The sequence below is a fragment of the Arvicola amphibius genome, chromosome 3, assembly GCF_903992535.2.
Source record: "Arvicola amphibius chromosome 3, mArvAmp1.2, whole genome shotgun sequence".
NCBI classification, from domain to species: domain Eukaryota; kingdom Metazoa; phylum Chordata; class Mammalia; order Rodentia; family Cricetidae; genus Arvicola; species Arvicola amphibius.
In genome coordinates this window covers 90,439,281-90,463,372 of record NC_052049.1, presented here as the reverse complement: position 1 = coordinate 90,463,372, position 24,092 = coordinate 90,439,281, and the positions used below count along the sequence as shown (strand labels likewise).

Below are 24,092 nucleotides of genomic sequence, written 5' to 3'. Positions count from 1 at the left end.
AGCTCAAATTGGTCTTGAGTTCATGGGTACTCTTGCCTCAGTCTCCTAGGTGTTGGAATTGCACAATTCTCTCTCTCTCTCTCTCTCTCTCTCTCTCTCTCTCTCTCTCTCTCTCTCTCTCTCTCTCTCACATACACACACATACACACACACTCTCACATTCTCTCTCACACACACACTCTCTCTCACACACACACATTCTCTCTCACACACACACACATACTCTCTCTCTTTCACACACACACATACACACACTCTCTCTCACACACACACACATTCTCTCTCTCACACACACATTCTCTCTCACACACACACTCACACACATACTCTCTCTCTCTCTCTCTCTCTCTCCTCTCTCTCTCTCTCTCACACACACACACACACACACACACACATTTGAACTGTCCTTCCCACCTTTCTCTGTTTTTTACTTTGGGAGCCAGAGTCTCATGATGTCGCCTGGCTTTCAGAATGACACTGAACTCACAGAGATCCACCTGCCTCTGCCTTCCCAGTGTTGGGATTAAAGGTGTGCACCACCACACCCTGATTAGCTTTTTGTTTGTTTGTTTTAAGGATTTCTTTAACACCAGGAAATAAGGACCTTTGCGATGGGCTCCCACTACAAGTGACAGATACAGTCTAGAAATTAAGAAATAAAAATGTCATTCTTTGTAGATGTTTTAGGTTTTACAAAAGAAAAAAGAAGATGATGTAGTGGCATTTCACTTGTATTTTAATAAACAAAACTTGCCTGAGGATCAGAAAAGTAAAACAGCCACTATGGTCAGCCTTATAGACCAGGCAGCAGTGACACACACCTTTAATCCTAGTAGCCACACTAGCTTGCCACAGAAACCTGGCAGTAGTGGTGCACACCCTTAATCCCAGCACTAGAGAGGATTATAAAATGGGAGGAGACAGCTCTCAGACAGTCTCATTCTGAGGTTTCCTGGAGGATGGATCGGCATTTTCAGGCTGAGGTTGAAGCAAGAGCCAGTGGCTGGTTATTTTACTTTTCTGACCTTCATGTTGAACCCCAATTTCTCTCTTTTAGTTTATTAATTATGCTTCATTTGGTGCCCAATGTGGGGTCCATTACAAGGAGAAAAAGAAGAAAGAAATTCAAAACAAAATAGCTCACAGAGAAATTATGGGGTAAATAACTAATAGGAAAATTATGCAGGAAAGAAAAAAATATTAACACACTTCAGAGCGGGTTACTTCTGGTCTGAGAAGAAAAATCCTATTAGAGAGGACTTGGCTGTAGCTTTAAGGCTACTAATATTGTTACATTTCCAGTTTTTGTTTTTGTTTTTGGTTTTTTCGAGACAAGGTTTCTCTGCAGCTTTAGAGCCTGTCCTGGAACTAGCTCTTGTAGACCAGGCTGGTCTCGAACTCACAGAGATCCGCCTGCCTCTGCCTCCCGAGTGCTGGGATTAAAGGCATGCGCCACCACCGCCCGGCTTGTTTTTGTTTTATTTTTTTTATTTCTTTTTCTTCCATCTGTCTTTGAAACAGGATCTCACTGTGTAGTTCTGGTTAACCTAGAAGTTGATATGTAGACCAGGCTAGCCTCCTAAATTCTGGGATTAAAAGTATACACCACCACGAAGGCTGCAACTACTTTTCCTTTGGTGAAGATACGTGCTCCTTCTTTGTTCTGAAAAGTCCCAGGTTGATTTCACCTGCTCACTTGTTTAGATGAAGTCGCTCCTCAGTTTTTCTTGCTGTGACAAAATACTTGAAGCTGAATGTTTATAAAGAAAAGAGTGAGGGAGGCTGGAGAGATGGCTCAGAGGTTAAGAGCACTGGCTGCTCTTCCATTGGTCATGAGTTCAATTCCCAGCAACCACATGATGGCTCACAACCATCTGTAATGAGATCTGGTGCCCTCTTCTGGCCTGCAGGCATACATGCAGGCAAAACACTGCATACATAATAAATAAATTTTTTAAAAAAAAAGAAGAAAAGAAGAGTGGGGCTGGAGAGAGATGACTTAGTGGTTAAGAGCACTGGTTGCTCTTGCAGAGGACCTGGGTTTAATTCCCAGCACCCACATGGCAGCTCACAGTTGTCTGTAACCCCAGTTTCACACAAATGTAAGTGCAGGCAAACACCAATGCACATAAAATAGAAACAAAAAAAGAAAGAAAAAAGGATGAGTGAGTGGTTCTGCGGCAAAGGGTGCCAACCCTGGCCCACCTGAGCTTGACCCCTGGCTCCCAAGTTGTCCTCTGACCTCCAGATGTGTGTCATGGCACGTGCGTGCTGCACACGCAATAAACAAATAAAATGTAAAGACTTGAACTTTAGGAAGAAAGAAAGCACTCTGAGGATGGTTTTGTTTCCATTAGGGCTTCACTGTGCAGCCCTGCCCACCATAAACTGTGGCAATCCTCCTGCCTCAGCCTCCCTGCTGCTAGGATTACAGGCATGTACTACCATGTCAGGCTACAGGAGACAGCTTTGCTTCGGAGGTTGAAGGTCTCAGAGTAGGTGGCCCCATCAGTTCATCCTCTAGGAACCCCTTGGTTGGATCACAGTATGGCGGAGAAGTGGAAACGGAGGTGCCACCATGCCATCCCTGGTGGCATGTGCTGACTCCCTTCTGAAGGACAGGAAAGCAAAGAAAGAAGAAGCTGCTGTGTTCAAAGGCCAGGCACGTGGGTGGTCTCTCCACACAGAGACTGACAAGGGCCGGGGGTGGCTCAGTAAGACACCCTGTCCCCTGAAGCTGGAGTCACAGGTGGTCGTGAGCCGCCTGACAGACTCTGATGACTGAAGGAATCAAACACTCACCTGTGTGTCACCTTCCAGTCCCAAACAACCCACTCTTGAGAACTGGCCAGGGTCCCTGGAGGACATTGGTCCCTGCCAGTGACCTAATTACTTCCCACTAGGCCCACCTTCTTAAAAGTTCTGCCACTTCCCAGCTTAGCCCCTCCACCCAGCACATACCTCTGTGTGCACACTCAGCCTATCCAGACTATAGCCGACCGTGCTTGTGTGTGGGGGTTAGCACATCTGCCTCCCTCACACCATATTTAAGATGGTCTGGGATGTGATGGCATACTCTTGTAATCCCATCACCCTGGAGGCAGAGGCAGGAAAATCAGAAGTTCAAAGTTGACCTTGACTATGTAGCAAGTTTTGAGACCAGTCTGGGTTTCATGAAACCCTGCCAAAAGAGGGGGAAAAAAAAGGCCCAGGTCCCAGTGTTTAGTTCAGGCCTCTTCGGTGTTGGTATTATACACAGGTAAGATACTTATAAAGCATTTATACTTAATCACATAAAGCATTCATTTTATTTTATTTATTTTGGGTGTTCAAGATAGGATTTCTCTGTGTAGCCATGGTTGTCCTACAACTAGCTCTTGTAACCAGACTGGCCTGGAACTCAGAGTGCTGGAATTAAAGGTGTGCTCCACCACCACCCAGCACTTTTTTTAAAAAATTAATTTTAAAATGTATTACATTTAAACTTTTTGTTTTGTGTACATGTGTAGTGCACACATGTCATGGTCTACTTGTGGAGGTCATAGGACAATCTTATGTAGCTGGTTCTCTCCTTCCACCTTTATTGGATTCTGGAGACAGAGCTGAGTCTTTAGGCTGACAACACATCTGCCTGCAGTACTGTCTCTCCTGCCCCACAAATAACTCATAGAAGAAGACAAATGAATAAACCTGCCGTCCTAGGAGAGGCAGGTGAATCTCTGTGGGTTCAAGACCAGCACGGTCTATGTAGTAAGCCAGTGTCTCAACAAAGATCGTGTACCCAGACTAGCTGCACAGTGAATTCAAGGTCAGCCTGGGCTACACAGCCAGAAAATCTCCAAATCAAAGAGACCAACAAACAGCTAATCCCAGCACTCACTCGGGAGGCAGAGGCAAGGGGACTCTGAGTTTGAGACTAACCTGGTGTACAGAGTGAATTTCAGGACAGCCAGGGCTACACAGAGAAACCCCGACCCCCCCCCAAAGAGCAAACCAATGAACAAACAAACCCAGTGAAAACTGTTATCCCCTCCTTTGACTAAGTTCATGCCATGTTAGATATGCCTGTGCCTAACTCATCCCCCAGACCCCTCTTTTCAGTGATGGGGACTGAGCGGGTGCGACCTGTTTTCTCCAGCAGATACTGGGGGCCATGGAGTCTCAGGTTGGGGGGGGGGCCGGCCGGCCCGGCCCTGCCCAACGGGCCACTCCTTGGGACAAATGGAGCCACTGATGACAGCAAGACCAACCTCATCGTCAACTACCTACCCCAGAACATGACACAGGACGAGTTCAAGAGTCTCTTCGGCAGCATTGGGGACATCGAATCCTGCAAGTTGGTTCGGGATAAGATCACAGGTGTGGGACTCTTTTGTGTGTGGCCTCCGGTGGCAGGCAGGGAGGAAGTACCCTTGGAAAAACTAGTGTGACCTAGGTGGGGTAACTCAGGATGGATGGAGCCAAGTGGTTCTCTAGGGAACATATAGGGAGGATAAATCCGAGTGGGAAACTGGAGTCATGCAAGGTGTGCTGGGGACACTGGGCAGACTAGAGAAGTCACTCTTCTGTCCTCCCGCAGGGCAGAGCCTGGGCTATGGGTTTGTGAACTACTCTGACCCCAATGATGCAGACAAAGCCATCAACACCCTCAATGGCCTCAAATTGCAGACAAAGACCATCAAGGTGAGTGTCCCCACCCCATGTGACACCTGCCCCTCACTGTTGTCTCCGACCCCTGCCATCATTCCTTCTGAAGCTTTGGTTCTCTTTCTTCCTTATTGTTCACCCGGCTTTATTTCTCTAAGCCTGGTCCCTCACCCATCAGTATGAGGGATTACTTTTATTTTACTATTCTGTGTGTATGTGTGAACAGGCACACATGTGCCCCTGTATGTGTGAACACTAGAGCAAATGTGGGAATTGTTTTTTCCTTTCATCTTGTGGGTCCCAGGGATCAAAATCAGATGGTCAGCCTTGGCACCAACTGCCTTTACCAGCTGACTGGAGACATATTACTAACTGGAAGACTTAGGGAATCTGCCAGGCCCAGGAGGTAGGACAGAGTGACCAGGACCCCACAGGCAGACCCCTCCTTGTCTTTGTCCTGGAAAAGGGGGTGGGGCCCATCTGCCATCTGGAATCTAATTAGGGACTGGGGAGGGGGCAGGATGCAGCGCCCCCTCCCCCACCTTTGTGCATTGCCCCTCCCCCATGGCCTCCCTTCTCAGCAGCTGCAGCTGGGACCATGTGAGCCCAAGTTCCCTTGGGAAGAATCACCATGGAAACCCCCTCTCTGAGTTGGCCTGGGGGTGTTTGGGCTCCACCCTTCAAATCTGCTCTAGGACCCCTGGGGAGGCCAGGCTGAGGGTGCCCATCTGGCCCCCAATTTATCATGGGAACAGAAGTATAGGGAATCTTTTCCTTTCCCAGAGTGGGGGGAAGGGAATAATGGTACCACTGGATGAGTCTGTGTACTGTAAGCTTGATCCAGAAGCCCCAGGGGCGTGAGAGTAGACCCCAGTGACTAAGTAAATCTGCAGGTGTGTGCCAAGCAGCAGATTGTGACTCCGCACTTGTGGGACACAGTGACTGTGTAGGTGACTGTTGTGAGACGGCTGTAGGGCTTGGGAGTGGTGGCTCAGCGACAGAGTGCTTACCCAGCCTGCCTTTCATCTGAAGTACGGACGTGACAAAGGAATGATTGGGGCAGAGCCTGGAGAGACAGCTCAGCTGTTCGTATTGCTTTGAAAACCTGAGTTTGATTCCCAGAACCCCAATAAACAAGCCAGGTATGTAAAGTCAGGCATAGTGGCATATAACTTTAATCCCAGGACTCAGGAGGTAGAAGCAGGCAGATCTTTGTGAGCTGGGGCCAGCCTGGACCATATAGCAAGTTCCAGGTCAACCATAGCTATATAATGAGACCCTGCCAAAAAAAAAAAAAAAAAAAAGAAAAAAGAAAAAGAAAAAGGCAGACTTGGTGGCCTTTGCCTGTAACCCCAGTACTGGGATATGAGGCGGGTTGATCCCTGGCCTCTATCTTCTGTCTCAAAAACAGACAACTCCTAATGACTCTTAAGGTTGATCCTGGCCTACGCACACACTCATACTCATGAACAAGATTTGGTGACTGGGGCTCAGTTTCTGCAAGTATTGCCTACCCAGCATGCATGGTGGCCCGGGGCTGGCTCTCCAGCACCGCATACACTGGGCCCGGTGACACAGCCTGTGATCCTAGCATTCTAGACAAAGCAGCGAGAAGATCAGAAGTTCAAGATCATCCTTGGTTTCACAGCAAGCCTGGGCTACACGAGACCATCTCAGAAAACATCAGACAAGATGACTGTGAGTGTGTGGAACCTGGTGTGTGATGCGTGCTTCGTGACACCACAATTCCTGTTGTGGCTTCCAGGGTGCGTAAGAGGATGTGTCTGTTGCACCAAGATATTGTGTGGCTTGGTGTGGTTGTGTGTGTGTGTCGGCCTGTGCCAGGTTTGTGGGCTATGCTGTGGGGTTGGCATGTGGTCAGCACCTGATGGTTTTCTTAGTCTAGTTCTGGAGGACCCAGTATTGTGAGCAGGACTGTGACTTTATGAGACAGCCTCTTGCTGGTTTTGTCACGACTATGCTGGTCAGGCCTGAATGTTGTTGCCCTGGCAGATTTGGGCCAAAATGGTTTCAGCTACTTGGATGCCCCAGGTTCCATCCTGGTGTGGGGGTTACAAGAAGAACACCAAAGCCCACCCGAGTATGAGTGACAGTTCACAATGCTGGAAAACCAGAGTAAACTGCACAGCCGGCAGGCAGCTGCACAGGTTGGAGAGCGTCCTTCCAGGTGCCCAGGTGGCCTAACCCTCTTCCAGGCAGCTCGGCTGGTTTCCTGCTTCTCCCAGGCAGTGTCTTCCTCAGCGTCTTCCTGCAGCTCTGTTCTGCAAGTCTCAGAGGAACGCTCAGCTTTATGGCTTACTCTAGCAGGGAGGGACCTCCTGAATCTGGTCAGTTTCAGGGACTTCCTGATGCTGGTTTGAGTTATTTATTTTCCTGCTTGAGGAGCTTCTGGAAAGATGGAATGTTTCAATCTCTGAGAAAACTGTACCATGACCTGACCTCTTGCTCTTCCATTCTTTCGGCCCCTCTTCTGCCTCGGTGGAGGTGACTGTAGGTGTCCACCTGTGGCTAAGAAACAGGCCATCATGCCACAGTAAGTCACTTGTTCTCAGGAGCTGCACAGTCATGAGTGGAGGGTGACAACAGTGATCTATGGGTGTCACCACACATGTTTAGAAGGAGATTTGACGGGCACATCACATCCGTCTAGAAGAACCATACAAGTCACCTCCCCACTGGGACCTATGACCTCCCCAGCCACAGGTGTCTGGTTTACAGTACCAGATGTATTTGTACGTCTCTTGTGGAGCTGGCCTTAAATCCAATTGAATGGCTATTGTTCTTAGCCCATATGGACTGAGGCAACTATTGCACAATCAGGCCCATCCTGCCTCGCACGTCAGTATTTCAGCACACAGGGTCCAAAGCCACGCAGGAATGTTGGGGATGGTATCCCACCAGCAGCCTGCATGTGGCCCCTTCTGGCACTGTGTGAGCCAGGCAGCAGATGGGAGCTTGCAGTCAGTCCCAGCTTAGTTTCCCCATAGCCTACACTCAGAGCACTAACTGCGGTGTCTTCAGCACCAGGGTGTCATGTTTAGTCCTGGCATACAACCGACAGCAGGAGCAAAGACTTCACGGTTTGTAGGGCCTCAGTGCCCAACAACTCACAGGGAAGTAGCCCACCCTTGGTACTGAAATTTTCATTCAGTGACCTTAAGGCCTCTGGGATTTTTAAGTGTCCTTTGAGATTTTTTTTTTTTTGAAACCAAGTCCATAGGGTTGTGAGGAAAGTAGCAGGCAGGGGTCATGGCACCTAGTTGTCTGTCTCTCCAGTGTCTTTCCAAATCTGCAAAACCCTCAGAGGTTAGCGTTATGTCACCTGTTAACAAGCCTTTTTCAGAGACTACACAGGACAAGACCAATATCCCGAACCCATGTCTCACAACAAACTGTGGGGTTACAAAGACAGCCGTGGTGAAGCACTCTGAAAGTCTGCCGTCACCTGTTCTCAGCAGTGTCAGGTGATCTCAGGAGTTCACAACTAGGAAGTCACCAAAGTCAAACATAAGCAGCACAGAAAGGTTCCATCCAAGCCGGGCGGTGGTGGCGCATACCTTTAATCCCAGCACTCAGGAGGCAGAGACAGGCAGATCTCTGTGAGTTTGAGGCCAGCCTGGTCTACAAGAGCTAGTTCCAGGACAGGCTCCAAAGCTACAGAGAAACCCTGCCTCGAAAACAAAACAAAACAAAAAAAAGGAAAAAGGTTCCAGCCATTTGTATCAGCTGCTTCCCTCACAGAGCCACCTTACGTCTCTCCAGCCCTAACCAAGTCAGGCTGCCTGTCTTAATCTGCTCAGACCCACTCAGGGCCACAGGTGAATGTGGTCCAGGTGTCCCCTGCTGCACCCGCAGGCTCCTGGGTCGGCACAATGGCTGTGACCTCCCCATTCATCATTCCTGGCTTGTTCAGGGAGCTCCTGACTGGTACAGAACCATTTCCACCCCTAACATAACCTTTTGCTGGAGAGAAATGTGCACTCCTTAGTCTGGGGGGGATAATCACCCAGCCCTGGGGCAGGCTTGACTGGCTTCACCTGTCTTGTTCCATCACGGTTCTGTGAACTGCTCCTCAGGCTCACAGCCTTGCAGAACCTCCTCAGCACACTATCTGTCTCTCTGTCAATCTTTCGCTCAGGAGCTCCAGCTTGCCACAAATCCTGCTACATCTCTCTGAGTAGCCAGAAGGCCTCTTCCTCTGCCTTACATTTTACGGTCCCCTCTAGGTTGTTCTTTTACTTATGAACTTCCTTTCCATGCTGGTCTAAGTCACTGAACTGTACCAAGCCTTTCCTACCTCACACAGCCCTTGTCCCACCAGAGAGCTCAGCAGAATCACTAAAGCTCCACACCAGCCTCCAGGTTCCCCACTGGATCAACCTTTCCCCTAACTCTTCTGTGAACACAGTTCCGGCTGGCCTAGTAAACTGGGGTTCCAACACAGCTTCTCTTGCTCCTAGTTCCCTCACAAGTGCCTCTCGCTCCTCTATTGCCCTCCATTCCCTGACATTTATGGGGACCTCAGACAGCGATTGTCCTAATGGCTCTGATACGTCAGTCCATATGGGACTGCCTTCTCTCACACCGCCTCAGGGTGTGCAGCCTCTGCCTTGTGGAGGGGTGGGGAGCTACATGACTCAGTTTCCTGCCTCCACAGCAGTCTGACTGCTCCCATCCCCTCTCCTGTCCCACAGCCTCACAAACCCAGGCTGTGATAGGCTCTTTCCTTGCTGGCTTTCAAGCCCTCCTTGACTTAAGAAGTTCGAGAGCTGGGTATTCCAAGTCACACCAGCTTCTCATACTGGATCACAGGAAGGCCCCTCTGTACATCAGATCACAGATACCCCCCATTTTTCAACTAAAGTTTGGACTTGTGGGGTATCTTCTATCTCTTTTCCACCTCTCTCTCGGTCCCTCCTTTATCTAATTTTCTTGCCTAATCCGAGGCTACCGAGGAGAATGCTGCCATTTCTTCCCTTTCTTGTTGCAATCGTCCTTTACACAGACAAGCTCCCGCTAGGCCACCATCTCAGTCTCAGGTCACGAACTACAAACAGCAGTGGCCAGGCAACCTCTGCTGTGCTGCAGGGCATTCTTAGATCTTCTGCACTTGCCTTAAAGACGGCAAATTTTCCTCTGAACTTTTAACTGTTTTCAGAGCACCTCCATATACTCCTGTGGTACCATCTGCCTAGCAAGCAGGCATGCCACCCCATACCTCATAGATGAAGACTTGCCATGCTGGGCTTTCTCCCCCAGACACTTGTAAGCCTGATGGCTCAGCCCTGTTTCCATGTCTCTACCCAGAGCAAGAGCCATGCACCTGCTCTCACAGCACAGAGGCACACCGAAGAAGAAAGCTCTGTTGGAATTTCCTCCCTAGGGGCTCCCCGCTTAGGCTGCTCAGTCTGCTGCATGCATGTCTAGCTACCCATAGCCAAGACTGCACACTCACCCAGCCCCAACTCACCCCTGCTTCTGCTGTGTCCCTATCCAGGAGGGACACAGTTATGTTGTATGATACAACATACATGTCTACTCACCCACATAGGGAACTCATGGCAGAGACCACCAGTGTCCGACTTGTTGAATTAATGAGTTACTTACAGCAGCAGAAATGACTCAAAGATGGGTGCATCGCCAAGGCCCACCCCTGCATGGATGGGAACCTGGAGCACACTGCACAGCTGCAGGCAGCTGCACAGGTTGGAGAGTGTCCTTTGCAGGCGCCTCAGTTGGTCTAAACCTCAGGGTCTTCCTTGCAGCTCTGTTCTGCAAGTCTCAGAGGAACTGCTCAGCTTTATGGCTTACTCTAGCAGGGAGGGGCCCTGCTGATTATGTCAGTTTCAGGGACTTCCTGAAGCTCGTTTGAGTTATTTATCTTCCTGCTTGAGGAGCTTCCAGAAGGATGTGATGTTTAGTCTTGGAGGAAACCGGTACACCAGTGTGTAAAGTACTTCCTGCAGAGGCATGAGGACCTAACTTTAAATCCCCAGAACACAGTAAAGACAGGTTTGGCTGTGGGCACCTGCAAATAGGACCGCAGACAAGAGAACTCTGGAGGCTGACAGGCCAGGTGCCCTGGTATCCACAGTGGCGCACAAGAGACCAAGGCAGGGAAAGTGAGGACCGACCGTGAGGCTGTCCCTTTCTCTCACAGTGTAGCATTGCAAGTAGCTAACTCCATACACAGACATAAGAAAGACAGGATGATGCCACCCCTAGCCGGGTGTGGTGGCTCATGTCTGTAATTTCATCACTCAAGGCTGAGGCAGGAGGGTTGCTGTCTAGGACTCTATGGCAAGACCAAAACTCAGCATTCCAACTGGGCATAGAGGCACACATCTCTGATTCACACATCTCTGTGAGCAGGAGGCCAGCCTTGTATACACAGAGTCCTCCAGACTCCCCAGTCCGAGTCTGTATAGTGAGACCCTGTCTCAAAAACATTAACAACAACAGCTACCAATAACGATCAAAGCCCTCATAGTCCGTGATGGATTAGGAAACCTCAAACACTCAACTGCAGTTTTTAATTTGTGTGTTTAGTCCTGGCATACAACCGATAGCAGGAGCAAAGACTTCACGGTTTGTAGGACCTTGCTGGCCAACAACTCACAGGGAGGTAGCCCACCCCTGGTACTAAAAATTTTCATTTTCATTCAGTGACCTTAAGGCCTCTGGAAGTGTCCTTCAGGATTTTTTTGAGAAAGGCTCTCACTATATAACCCTGGGTGGCCTGAAGTATGCTGTGTAGACCAAACAGGTCTGGAACACACAGGGGATGTGCCTGCGTTCTGCCTCCGGAGTGCCAGGATGACAGAAGTGTGTCACCATACCCGGCTCATAGGGAAAAAGGTGGAGGTGGCTTCTGCTTGTTCCTTGTGACAGCCCAGGTCCTGATTAGTTACTTCTTTTCAGAATTTCATTACATTACTTATTAGTTTGGTGTGTTGGAGGCCAGAGGACAACTTTGGGAGTCAGTTCTCCCCTTCCACCCTGTGAGACTGAGAGATCAAATTCAGGTCATCAGGCTTGGTGGCAAGCACCTTTACCCGCTGACCCATTTCAACAACCCTAATTAGGTATTTGTAATGAAGCAATACAGTTCCACAATGCATCTCCCCTAACAAATGTCAGGCGTAACAATGGTCCCTATCTCCCTCAGTTTAGAGGTTTGAATAGAAGCAGCAGAAAGCAGACCTCGGCCAGGAGGGAAGGGGAGGGGTGCTCACAAACCTACCACCACAGACTGGTCACCCCATTGACACTTGTGGGCGGGACCTCAGTACCCCAGTCTCCAGGGCATTGATAAGGACACAATGAGCGGGTTCCAGAGTACTCTGTGAGGCAGACTTTTCTTCCCACTCCACAATGCTCCCCAGTGTCCCGTGCTCTGAATGGCTGAGTCGGTCAACTTGCGAGCAGCTGCAGAGTTGGTGAGATGTGTCCTTATAGTGACACAAATGGAATGACCTTACCAGAATGGATACAAATCCCAAGCCTGAGCAAAGCACCTTGAGCTAGGGTCGTAGCAGGGCCAGTGAGAGGGTACAGTGGATGGGAAGGAGCTTGCTGCCAAACCTGATTACTGAGATCCACATGGTACACACCAGATGTCCTGTGACCGCTACACTCACACATGCACACACAAAATAAATAAATTAATGTTAAAAAACAAAAAGCTGAGAATCGAGGAAGGTAGGAAGAACATTTCAAATTTTGAACTGGCAGAAAAAGAGGGAAGAGTGTTTCTGTGGGGTGGGGTTCTTATGCTCCAGATAGACAGTCATTCCATCGAATCCTCCAGTGTTGGTGTTACAGCCACGAGCCTCCAAGGCTAGCATGAAAGGACTTTCCAACATCAAAACAAGTACAAAAGTCCTGAGGCCGGATGTGCCCCAGTAAAAGAAAGGAAGCAAGGAAGGGGAAGTAAGAGGAGGTGAAAGGAAGGGCAAGTAGGAGGTGACAGCAGAGAGGTGACCTGGTCCAGTGCGAGCCTTGTGGACACGGAGCTTAGAGGCTGGAGCTGTAGGTTAGTGGTAGAGCAAGTCCCTGATGTTAGTCCTCAAACCACACACACACCGAGAACCACCTTCCTAAGCTCCTCTCTGACCTCTGCAGTGAGGCATTGCACATGCACACACATGTGCACACTCAGATGTAATTTAGAGCTGTTTTCATTTCGGGGGGGGGGGGCCGAAGAGATGGCTCAGCAGCTAAGAGCACTGACTGCTCTGCCAGGAAACTGAGATTCAATTCCCAGGCCCCACGTGGCAGGCAACTCACAACTGTCTGTACCTCCAGTTGCAGGGAAGCCAAAGGCTCGCTCTCTGGGCCCTTGTCACACAATGCACACTCATACCTGTAGGCAAAACACTCATACACATAAAATAAAAAACAAACACCAGACGGTGGTGGTGCACACCTTTAATCCCAGAACTCGGGAGTGAGAGACCAGTGGTTTCTCTGCAAATTTGAGGCCAGCCTGTTCTATAGAATAAGTTGCAGGACAGCCAGGGATACACAGAAATCATATCTCAAAAAACCAATAATAATAATAATAACGCAAAATAAACTTTTTAAATAAAAGTGTAGTTTTTAAGCTGAATATGATGGTGCGCACCTTTAATCCCAGCACTCAGGAAGCAGAGGCAGGTGGATTTCTGAGCTTGAGGCCAGCCTGGTCTACAGAGTGAGTTCCAGGACAATCAGAGCTACATAGAAAACAACATAGCTCAAAAAAAAAAAAAAAAAAAAAAAAACCAGAATGTTAAAAATTTTGGACAGGGTCTCAATGAAGCTCTGGCTGTCTTGGCCCCAAGAGATACCTGATCTGATCTGCTTCTCAATGCTGGGACTGAGGCCTGGGCCACCATACTTAAGGCAGAGGAATGAAGTCTGCTGGGAAGAGCCTGCGTTAGTGTGCAGGGCGCCCTTTGGCTGCTGTACAGAATGGAGCTTCAGCATGGGAACTGTAGCGTCAGTAGCGTGGCCATTGGAGGGGAGGAAGTATAGAACTGGAGGCACACGTCAGGGGGTTGGCAGTCTTTCCATTTTGATTTTTGTCTGAAATAGTCAATTATCACCTACCCTATTTTTCTTGTATTTTAAATTACATCTAAATTTTTATATTATATACATATGTGTATGATACACAGGTCAGAGGGTGGGCTCTTTAGGCATGAGGATGTGGAAGGCAGAGGACAACTTGCAGAAGTGAGTCCTCTCCTTCTACCCTGTGTGACCTGAGTATTGAACTCTGTGGACAGGGTTGGCAGTGAGCACCTTTACCTGCTGAGCCCTCTTTGTGGGCCCTGTGTTTTAATTATCATTTTTTAAATTTATGATTATTTTTATTATTATTATTTTTAAGACAAATGAGAGTTGGATCCTTTTGGTTAGAGTTTGCAAAGATTATAAATAAGTCTGCTACAGTTTTCGGGGGGGTGATAATTCCCACCTGCCTCACCCCACCCCACCCTAAAAGGCACAACCTTACATTTACAGCTCTGGGCTCAGTTCGCACTGCACATGGGTCTGAGAAGCAGGAGCGGGTCCTTTGAGGAATGAGCATTTCCAGCCAAGCCCATGCTGTACCCTACCCTACCACCACCGCCTTTGCTGGTTGCCTTTAAGTGTTTTGTCTGAGATAAGGTCTCAACCACAACAACCCTGGAACGTCCTGGAACTCACTCTGTAAGACCAGGCTGGCCTCAAACTCACAGGGGTCCACCTGCCTCTGCCTCCCAGTGCTGGGACTGAAAGCATGTGACATCACCTCCTGGCTCTCCCAAATGTTTCTTTTCCGAGACCCAGAACTGGACAGGGCCCATAAAGCTCGTGCTGGCTGCTGGTGAAGCTGTGTTTGCCTGGCCCCTCTCTAGCTGGGACAACACAGGTGTGCACCAGAACATTGAACTTATCGTTTTAGATAAAAAAAAAATTATTGTTACGGTTGGGGAGTGTGGATGTGGAGGTCAGAGGATGCTGGGAGTCGGTTTTTTTCCTCCACCTTGGTTGGTACCAACTCAGGTTCTCTCATCTTCCAGAGCAGGCAGTTCACCATGGAGCCATGGCCTGCCTGGTTATTTCTGGGTTTGCTTTGTTTTCTTATGTGGGTGTGGGGGATCCAGCTCATGGACTCAGTCTTGGGCAGCAAGCCCTTTACCAATGGGCCATCTCCCAGCCTTCTGCTTTGTTCTTTGAGACAGGGCCACATGTGGCCCAGGCCAGGCTTGAACTTAATATGTAGTAGAGGATGACTTGCTCTGATCCTTCCGCCTCCATCTGCCAGGCCCTGGGATGGCAGGTGTATATTACCTTGTTTATGTGGTGCTGGGATGGAAGCCAAGCTTCTTGCATGGTAGGCAAGCACTCTACCCAGTCAACCCTAGCCCCAGCCTTGAGCGACTGTTAATGAACTATTGGGAGTGTGGGGGGGTCATTCCTGACCTTGTCATTTCCCATGCATCCTCACTCTTCTCTGACCCCCGGCCCAGGTGTCCTATGCACGCCCCAGTTCTGCCTCTATCGGGATGCTAACCTGTAACGTCAGTGGCCTCCCCAAGACTATGAGCCAGAAGGGAGATGGAACAGCTCTTCTCCCAGTACGGTCGCATCATCACTTCCAGAATCCTGCTGGACCAGGCCACAGGTCAGAATGCCGAGAGGAGAGGGTGCTCTGGGCCAGGGTGTCCCAGGGAGGGGAGAGTCACACGAAGAGGTATAGAGTACCTGAGACTGATGCCCTCACACCCCTGGCAGGTGTCTCTCGGGGTGTGGGATTCATCCGCTTTGACAAGAGGATCGAGGCTGAGGAGGCTATCAAGGGATTGAATGGGCAGAAACCACTAGGTGCGGCTGAGCCAATCACGGTCAAATTCGCAAACAACCCGAGTCAGAAGACAGGGCAGGCCCTGCTCACCCACCTGTACCAGTCCTCTGCCCGGCGCTACGCGGGTCCTCTGCATCATCAGACACAGCGTTTCCGGTGAGCCAGAGTCCCCAGACCCCAGGTCAAATGCCACAAGCCTGCAGCTGCCCTCCCTGAGCCAGTTTTCTTCACATGGAATCCAGGACACCATCGCCAGCAGGCGCATGAAAGGGCATGTGCCCGGTACATAGAGCAAGAGCTCAGTCTGTGCTGGCAGCTGCAGCTGGTAGCTAGGAGAAGTCAACTGTGATCTGTCTCTGTCTGTCTGTCTCTCCCTGTGTCTTGGTCATGGTTTCTATTGCTGTGATAAAGCGTCATGACCAAAAACAATGTGAGGAGAAAGTTGATTTTCATCTTAACAGCAAACCATTCACCATAAGGGGAAGTCAGGGCAGGAACCTGGAAAGCAGAGACCATGGGGGACACTGCTTCCTGGTTGGCTGTCCATACCTTGCTCAGTCTGCTTTCTTATACAGCCCGGGCCCACTTGCATAGAAGAGGCACTGCCCACAGTGGGCTGGGCCCTCCCACATCAATCAAGGAAATATCCCACAGGCCAATGTGATGAAAGCATCTTTTCAATAGAAGTTCTTCTTCTGAGACTTATGCCAAATTGACAAAAGACAAACCAAAACAAAACCCAAACCAAACAGCAACAATGACAGAAAAACAAAACAAAACAAAAAAACCAACCTGGATGCCATGCCTCCCAGTTTCCTCTGTGTGTCTGCCTGTCCGTCTCTCCCATCTTTCTTTGTGCCTGCTGTCTCTCCTGTCCGTCTCTCCTTACGTTCTCTTCTAGTCTTTCTGTCTGTCTCTTTATCTCCATATCTCTCTCTTCCTCTGCACAGGTGTGTTCCTCTGTCTATCTCTGGCCTGCCAGTTGTGCCTCAGTTTCCTCATGGATCACACCCACCAAACATTCCCTTCATATTCTTTGTGCCAGTCATGATCATATTCCTGCACGGTAACTGGGTAGAACAGAGCTTGTTCCGTGCCATTCACTGAGATTTCTTCACCTGAGACAGAGCGTGGAAAAGCCCAAAAGAAGTCTTGAACCCAGAACCCTGGCTGCTCCCAAGCGGGAGGTCAATGGGAACAAGCTAACTATGGGGGTGGCTGTGCGCTCTGCCCACCCTCCAGTGAGCTCAGGAAAACCCCCTGAGGCTGTACCACCATCTTTGTAAGCTCTCAACCCCTGGGTCCCCCTGGCAGGGCCCACGGGGGCATCGGGAGGGCAGGACAAGATCCTTCAGGCTGGGCAGCAGCGGAGCTGGTGAGAGGCAGCCTGAATGAGTGAGGTTCCGTGCCAGGCGGTGTCCAGCCGGGCTGGGAGCAGGCAGCAGGGGCGGGGGGGGGGGCTGTTGAAAGCTGTGGGGGGGGGGTGGACTAGCTGTCACATCACAGGGGGTGGGTCACAGGCTAGTCTGACAGCTGCTTCTGCCTCCGCAGGCTGGACAATTTGCTCAACATGGCCTATGGAGTCAAAAGGTAACAGTGCTCCTGTCCCACTGACCCTTCCCACAGCCCCCTTACCTTGATGGCCTCCTTTAAGCCCTGCATGTCCCTTGTCCCTGGGACCACTGGGAACCTATCTCTGCCTGTATCTAGGAGATAAGAACCTCAAGACTATGAGCAGAGCGGATGTATAGAGAGAGTGGCTACAGGAGGTGGGACATGGAGAGCTGTCTGTGGCTTTCACCCCTTTCTTGTGCCCCAGTCCCCATATTAACTCTCTGGGAGTCACTAACCACTGCTATGATGTGCTCTAGGCATGGGAGCGGGGACTCCTGCATGCTAGCTTTGCACTGAGCCATGCCCCAGGCCCCCAGACCCTCACCAAGCCATTCCTGAGCCCATCCATCAGCTATCATTGCTGGGTTTTTGTCAGCAGCCATGGAAGGTTTCCTTTCCTCCCCACAGTTGCTATAAAACCTTGAAGGCGTCTAGCTTCAATCCATATCCCTGCTCTTGTGAAAGCTTGTGTCACAAGCTGTTGGGAACATGTTGCATATCGAAAACTGGGCTTGAGGCCAAGGATGCAGCATGGCCCAGACTTGCTCTCTCTTGGACATGAATTCGAGACAGAACACAGTGCTTGGTATATAATAAAAGGTGGCCAAGTATAAACACTGTCCCTGTTCATGTTCTCAGCTCCACGGGGATGAGATGTGTGAGCAAGTGGTGGTCAGGGCAGTGCAAGGGCAACATAAGGGTCACGAGATGGTGGCCAGAAGAGACCTGGAGGGAACCTGGCAGCAGGGACAGCAGTGAGCTGAGTCCCTGTGGTCAAGGTTAAAAGGTTTAGACTTTCAGAGTCTTCCGCCTAAGGTTCAAGTGATTAATCCTGAGGGTGAGGGAGTCAATGGGAATATGGTTTTCTATCCTTTAATTAATTTAGTCAACAGACAACCTTTTACCCAAGGGTGAGATATCCCAGAGACAACGTCAGGGACATGGTGGTGGCATGAAGCCTCCTTACCAGTCAGTGACTCATCCTAAGACTCCCTGTTGGTGCCTGACAAGAGATTGACATCGAAACCGTTATATATCTTATTTACTTAAATTTCTACTTATTTGTTTATGTGACTGTTTGTTTTGTTATGAGGCAGGGTTTCTCTGTGTAGCCTGGTGACCTGGAACTCGTTCTGTAGACCAGGCTGGCCTCGAATTTATAGAGATCCGCCTGCCTCTGTCTCCTGAGTGCTGGGATTAAAGGCGTGTGCCACTGGCCCTAGTTATTTATTATTATTATTAATTATTATTATTATTATTATTATTAATTTTGTACTGGAAAGGAGATGCAAGCAAGGCCTTGTCAATAAGCACTGGACTGCTGAGTCACATACCCAGCCCTCTTTGTGTCTGTTTTCTTTCTCTCTCTCTTTCTCTCTCTTTTTTTTTGTTTGTTTGGTTTTCGAGACAGGGTTTCTCTGTAGCTTTGGAGCTTGTCCTGGAACTCACTCTTGTAGACCAGGCTGGCCTCAAACTCACAGAGATCTGCCTGCCTCTGCCTCCCGAGTGCTGGACGGCACCACCACTGCCCAGCCCTCTTTGTTTCTTGACACAGGGTTTCACACAGGCAGGTCAGCAAGCCTAAGCCTGGCATGTCCAAATAAACCCTGCTCCTGCCTCTCCCTGGAACGTGGGGCTGCAGGGATGTTCCGTTTGTCTTCTTACTTTTATTTCAAGCTGTGATTCTCCTGCCCCCACATCCTAGAGTGACAAACCTGCGCCACCAGGCCAGCTCCTTCTTCATAATTTTACAGCTTTGTCCTTTCCCGAGTTATTAGTGGCCTCAGCATATGGATACCCTCTTTTCCATAAGTGAAGAACTTTCAACTTTTCCCTTAAAGAAAACATTTTTATCAGTTTCTCTTAGGCATCTCTAAATCACCAGCATTAACCAGTTAAAGTAAGGGTTCCTTAACACAGAAACTATGATTTTAGACAGTCTGCTACTGAGACGGCTAAGTGACTAGTGGGAGCGTAGCACATGCAGCACGGGGACTGCCAATCAATATGACGCTCTCAGAACAAGGTGCAGGCTCTGCTTTCACTCTCCTTGTTTATCCCTTTATTTCTTCCTCTTCTTCCACCTCCTCCTCCTCTCTCCTTCTCTCCCTTCTTTTCTTCTTCTAGACAGGGTCTTACTATGTATCTGACTGGCCTTGAACTCACAAAAATCTCCCTGTCTCTAACTCCTGAGTGTTAGAAGAAAGGCATCTTCTTTTTTGGTTCTGTCATCTCATGTGTCCCAGGCTGGTACCAAACTGAAGGTACAGATGAGAACGACATGGAACTCCTCGTGCTCCTGTCCCCACTGCTCTAGTGCTAGAATGACAAGAGCCGTCTACCATGCCTAACTTTTTGTGAAGTAGGGGCAAGGACAGAGGCTGGGAAGCTTGTGACACAAGCTTGCGGACCTGACTCAGATCTCCAGCGTCCTCAGAACCCTGGAGTGACAGTGCATGTCTGAGACCCAGTTCTGGAGGTCTGAGACCGGAGGGTGAGAGACAGAGATGTAGACTTAACAAGAAAGGCGCTCTTGAGAATGGAAGTGTGTTGAAGCTGGGACAGATCCAAGAGTCAAAAGCATTTGTTTCGAGACAAGTATTTGCTATGTGCCCTTGGCCTTCCAAGAACTATAATTATAGTTCTAAGCCACCTAACCATATTCAATTTGCAATTTAAAATTTATGAGTGTGGGCCGACAAGATGGTCAGAGGGTAAAGGGGCTTGCCACACAAGCCTTGACCACCTGAGTTTAATACCTAGAACCCTATAAGGTGGAAGGAGAAAACCAACTCTACAGACTCGTCCTCTGCCCTCCACGTGTCATGGCATGTGCACTTCCTTCCTACTACTACTACTACTACACACACATATGCACACACTAATAATAATATAAATTAATAAAATTACATTAGAAATTCCTTATGGCTATATACCTTTTGATCCACATAATTCAGAAGGCAGATTCACGAAGATCACAAGTTAGAGGCTACCCTGGGCTATACAGTGAGATCCAGTCTCAAAAATCTAAAACATGGGCTAGAGCGAAGGCCCAGTGGTTAAGAGCATTTATTCTTGCAGAGGACCCAGGTTCTATTTCCAGCACCGACATGGTGGCTCACAGCTCTTTGTAACTCCAGTTCCAGGGGTTCTGATGCCCCCTACTAGTGTTGACAGAGGTTTCTGTTCTGCCTGGGCTCACAGCCGTTCAGTCCCAAAGAAACACACAGAGGCTTACATTAATTATAAACTAGTTGACCTATTAGCTCAGGTTTCTTATTAACTCTTATATCTTACATTAACCCATAATTCTTGTCTGTGTTAGCCATGTGGCTTAGTACAGTTTATTATTACAGTGAGGCATTCTCATCTTGCTTCCTCTGTGTCTGGGTGACGACTGCAGACTGAGCCTTTTCTCTCACAGGATTCTCCTGTTCTGGTCATACCACCCATACTGCCTGCTTGGCTACTGGCCAATCAGCATTTTAGTAAATCAATACAAATGACAGATCTTTACAGGGTACAAGACCATTGTCCCACAGCACACTGGTTTCTGCAGGCACTACATAAGTCCAAACTGAGCATGGTGCATTTAATCCCAGCACTAGGGAAGATCTCTGAAGGCCAGCCTGGTCTACATAGTGAGCTCCAGGACAGCCAGAGTTACATAGAGGAACCCTGCCTCAAAAAACCAAAATAAACAAATAATCTAAATAATATTTTTTAAAACAAACGGACAAACAAAAGCCAGTCTGTGATGTGTTTATTTTTGGAAATTTTCATTTAAGGGAACTACAGGTAATTAAAACCAGAGAAAGAAAAACTAAGTCAGAAGGGTATTGCTTGCGATTTGGATAGGAAAAGACTAGAAAAGAGACAGATGAGGCCACTTTTAGTGTTAGAGGAAGGTGCAGGACCACTGGCTCACGTAGGACACCCTACGCTGGTCTCATAGGGCCAGTTTCTACCCACACAGGGTAAGTCAAAATGGAGTCAGAGCTGTCAGGGAAGATTGGTATCAGGACGGGGTCAGATTTGGGCCAAAAAAAGAGCTAGGGCTCAGCTTGTTACCCACACTGGGCTCCTTTATCAGCCGAGACAAGTACTGCAGTTCAGTTCGAGGTCAGCATGGGTGGAGTACAGAGGTAGTCTCTGTCTCTCTGTCTCTGTCTCTCTGTCTCTGTCTCTCTCTCTCACACACACACACCACTTAGTTTTGAAGGGGTGGGGACTGGGGATGCAGCTCAATTGGAAGAGCACTTGCCTGGCATGCACAAAGCCTTGGGTTCCATCCCAGCACTGTCAGCTGGGTGTGCAATGCCAGCATTTGGGAGGTAAAGGCAGGAGAAGCACAAGTTTAAGATCAGCAGGCGAAAAGGAAGAAAAACAAAACCAAGAAGCCACCCTTGGATATATAGTGAGTTCAGAGCCAACTGGGCCACAGAGAGAAGCTGAGTATCCCTACGGAAGGGTGAAGATCAGCAGGGCTCAGGATCAGGTAGGGTCAAAGGTCACAAGATCCGGATAAAGATGGCACTTTAGGACAGGGTCATAGGTGATATTTGGAGAGCATTGGAGGTCAAGACAGGTTGTAGGTCAGGGGCTGGTGTCTCAGTGAGGTCAGAGACAAGCAATGGGGTCACAGCTAGGTTAGGACACTAAAAGGGTCTTACATACATAGCACACAGTATAGGGTCTCCCAGTTGGGGGGGTGTCGGAGGCATGCTGGGGATCAGGGCAGAGCCCACGTGACCCCCAAAGTAGTCCCCTGTCGCTCATCGCCAGGTTCTCCCCAATCGCCATCGATGGCATGAGTGGCCTAGCAGGTGTGGGCTTGTCTGGAGGCGCGGCAGGCGCTGGCTGGTGCATCTTCGTGTACAACCTGTCCCCGGAAGCTGATGAGAGCGTGCTGTGGCAGCTTTTCGGACCTTTTGGGGCAGTCACCAATGTCAAGGTCATCCGGGATTTCACCACCAACAAGTGCAAGGGCTTCGGCTTCGTCACCATGACCAACTACGATGAGGCAGCCATGGCCATCGCCAGCCTGAACGGGTACCGCCTGGGAGAGCGCGTGCTGCAGGTGTCCTTCAAGACCAGCAAGCAGCACAAGGCCTGAGCACTTCCGCCCTCCCTCCCTGGGCAGCAGAGAGAGAGCGTGAGAGAGGGAGAGAGAGAGTGAGAAAGAGAGAAAGCGTGATTGCAAGAGCAGGAAGACCCACACACTTGCAAAAAAACACCACAGGGTGAGCATCGGGATGGGGAGGGTCTGCAGGGAATCAAGGGGGAGGGGTACCCCCATCCTCCCTGCTTTTCCCACCCAGCTGGGGCTTGTTCACTCTCTCGTCTTGGTTTGGTTCATGGTGATGGCTTTTGTTTCTTTTTTTTGGCTAAAAACAAAAAGAAGAAAGCAGAGAGGAGACCCCCCCCATCCCACCTCACCCTCTCCACCCTGCATGGGATGGCTCAGGGGACACAACAGTGCCCCACCCGGGCCTCCTTTGCCCAGGCCTGTCCTATACCGAGAGAAAGGGGAGGGAACAGGTTTAAAAATCCCCAAAACAGCAAAAAACATGAAAGAGGGGTGTGGGCATCCCCATCCCCGGCCCCAGTCCCTGGGCAGAATACAGGGAGCAGGGTTGGGGCAGGGTAGGAAGCAGAAACAAAAGAAAAAAAAGGGGGGGGGGGGGGGGGGGGGGGAAGAAAAACTCTATTTTTGTAAAAAGGGAAAAAGACCTCGTGGAGAATTTTTACTGGGGATTCTTGAACTTGAAAAAAAAATCACAAAAAAAAGACAAAAAAAAAAGAAGAAAATATTTTGGCAAGTTATGTTTACCAACTAACTGGGGCGGGGGTGCAGGGAGCAGGGCTGAGGGTTTGAAAGTCCATAGGGCTGCCAGCGCGTGCGCACCACAACACACACACACACACACACACATACACAGAGCCACAAGAAGACAGGAGAGACATACACTTGGACCTTGGAGACACAGATACACAACACATACAGAAACATTTCAGGATACATTCAGGAAGGGTGACCAAAGCCACAAGAGAGGATGAAGGACACACGAACCTTAGGGCTGTGTAAACATAGATACAGACATTGGCTGCTTGTCCACAAAACCATGTGATGTGTGAAAGCCACTGTGACAGATCCATTGGGACATAGGAATCTGGACACAAGTTTCCAAAGAGAAGCCGGGCTGCCGCTCTCGGTTGGTGGACCTGGGTTCAGCCCAGCACTGCAGAAACCTGGAGCAGTGGTGCACAGCCCTTGTTCATCCTAGTACTTGAGAGGTGGAGGCAGAAAATCAGGTCAAGACTAGCCTTGGCTACATAGTGAGTTTAGGTTAGCCTGGGCTATATAAGACCCTGTCTCAAAAAACAAAAACAAAATAAACAGGTCACCTAGAAACATACAACACCTAGACATACACCCATGTCTGCAGCATCCTACACATCACCTAGCTACATACAACACCCTAGGACATACACCCATGTCTGCAGCATCTACAGGCCCAGACCAAGACGTTCCTACTGGAGACCCTGACCCAGTTACTTCCTCCAGCCAGGCTGGTCCAGCCACTTCTTCCCTGGGCCCCCAATAAGCCCCAGCCCCAGGTTCTCTGCACAGACTCCTTAGCCCACCAGGGGCCTCCTGCTGCCCACACATATGGCGTCCTATGCATCCAAACACATAATACCCTCGTTCTACTTTGGCATCACCGTGGCTGGAGGGGGCTCTCACTCCCCACAACACTGAGGCCAAAGGACCCCCTGCCCCTGGACTCAGCCTCCCTGGGTCCAGTGGGGGGTCTGCAGTCTCCCCCCTCAATAGGGCAGTGTGCTCCCCACTGCAGCACCCAGAACATCCCCCCCAGACCCAGGGGTGTCCCCACATCCCTTCCTATCAGTGTGTCACCTTTTGATTGTTGGGTTTTTTTCGTCTTTCTGGACTGGGGGAACCATGGAT

General features: G+C 49.5%; 1 protein-coding gene across 1 annotated transcript; it reads left to right on the top strand.

Moving 5' to 3' along the window:
• Nucleotides 1–2,578: 2,578 nt before the first annotated feature.
• Elavl3 (ELAV like RNA binding protein 3) lies at nt 2,579–22,235 on the top strand. Its single transcript, XM_042054697.1, is given in 9 exon segments — nt 2,579–2,755; nt 4,142–4,168; nt 4,170–4,359; nt 4,580–4,683; nt 15,171–15,254; nt 15,256–15,325; nt 15,436–15,661; nt 17,057–17,095; nt 21,905–22,235. Coding segments are annotated over 9 exon segments (1,248 nt in total).
• The last annotated feature ends 1,857 nt before the right edge of the window (nt 22,236–24,092 follow it).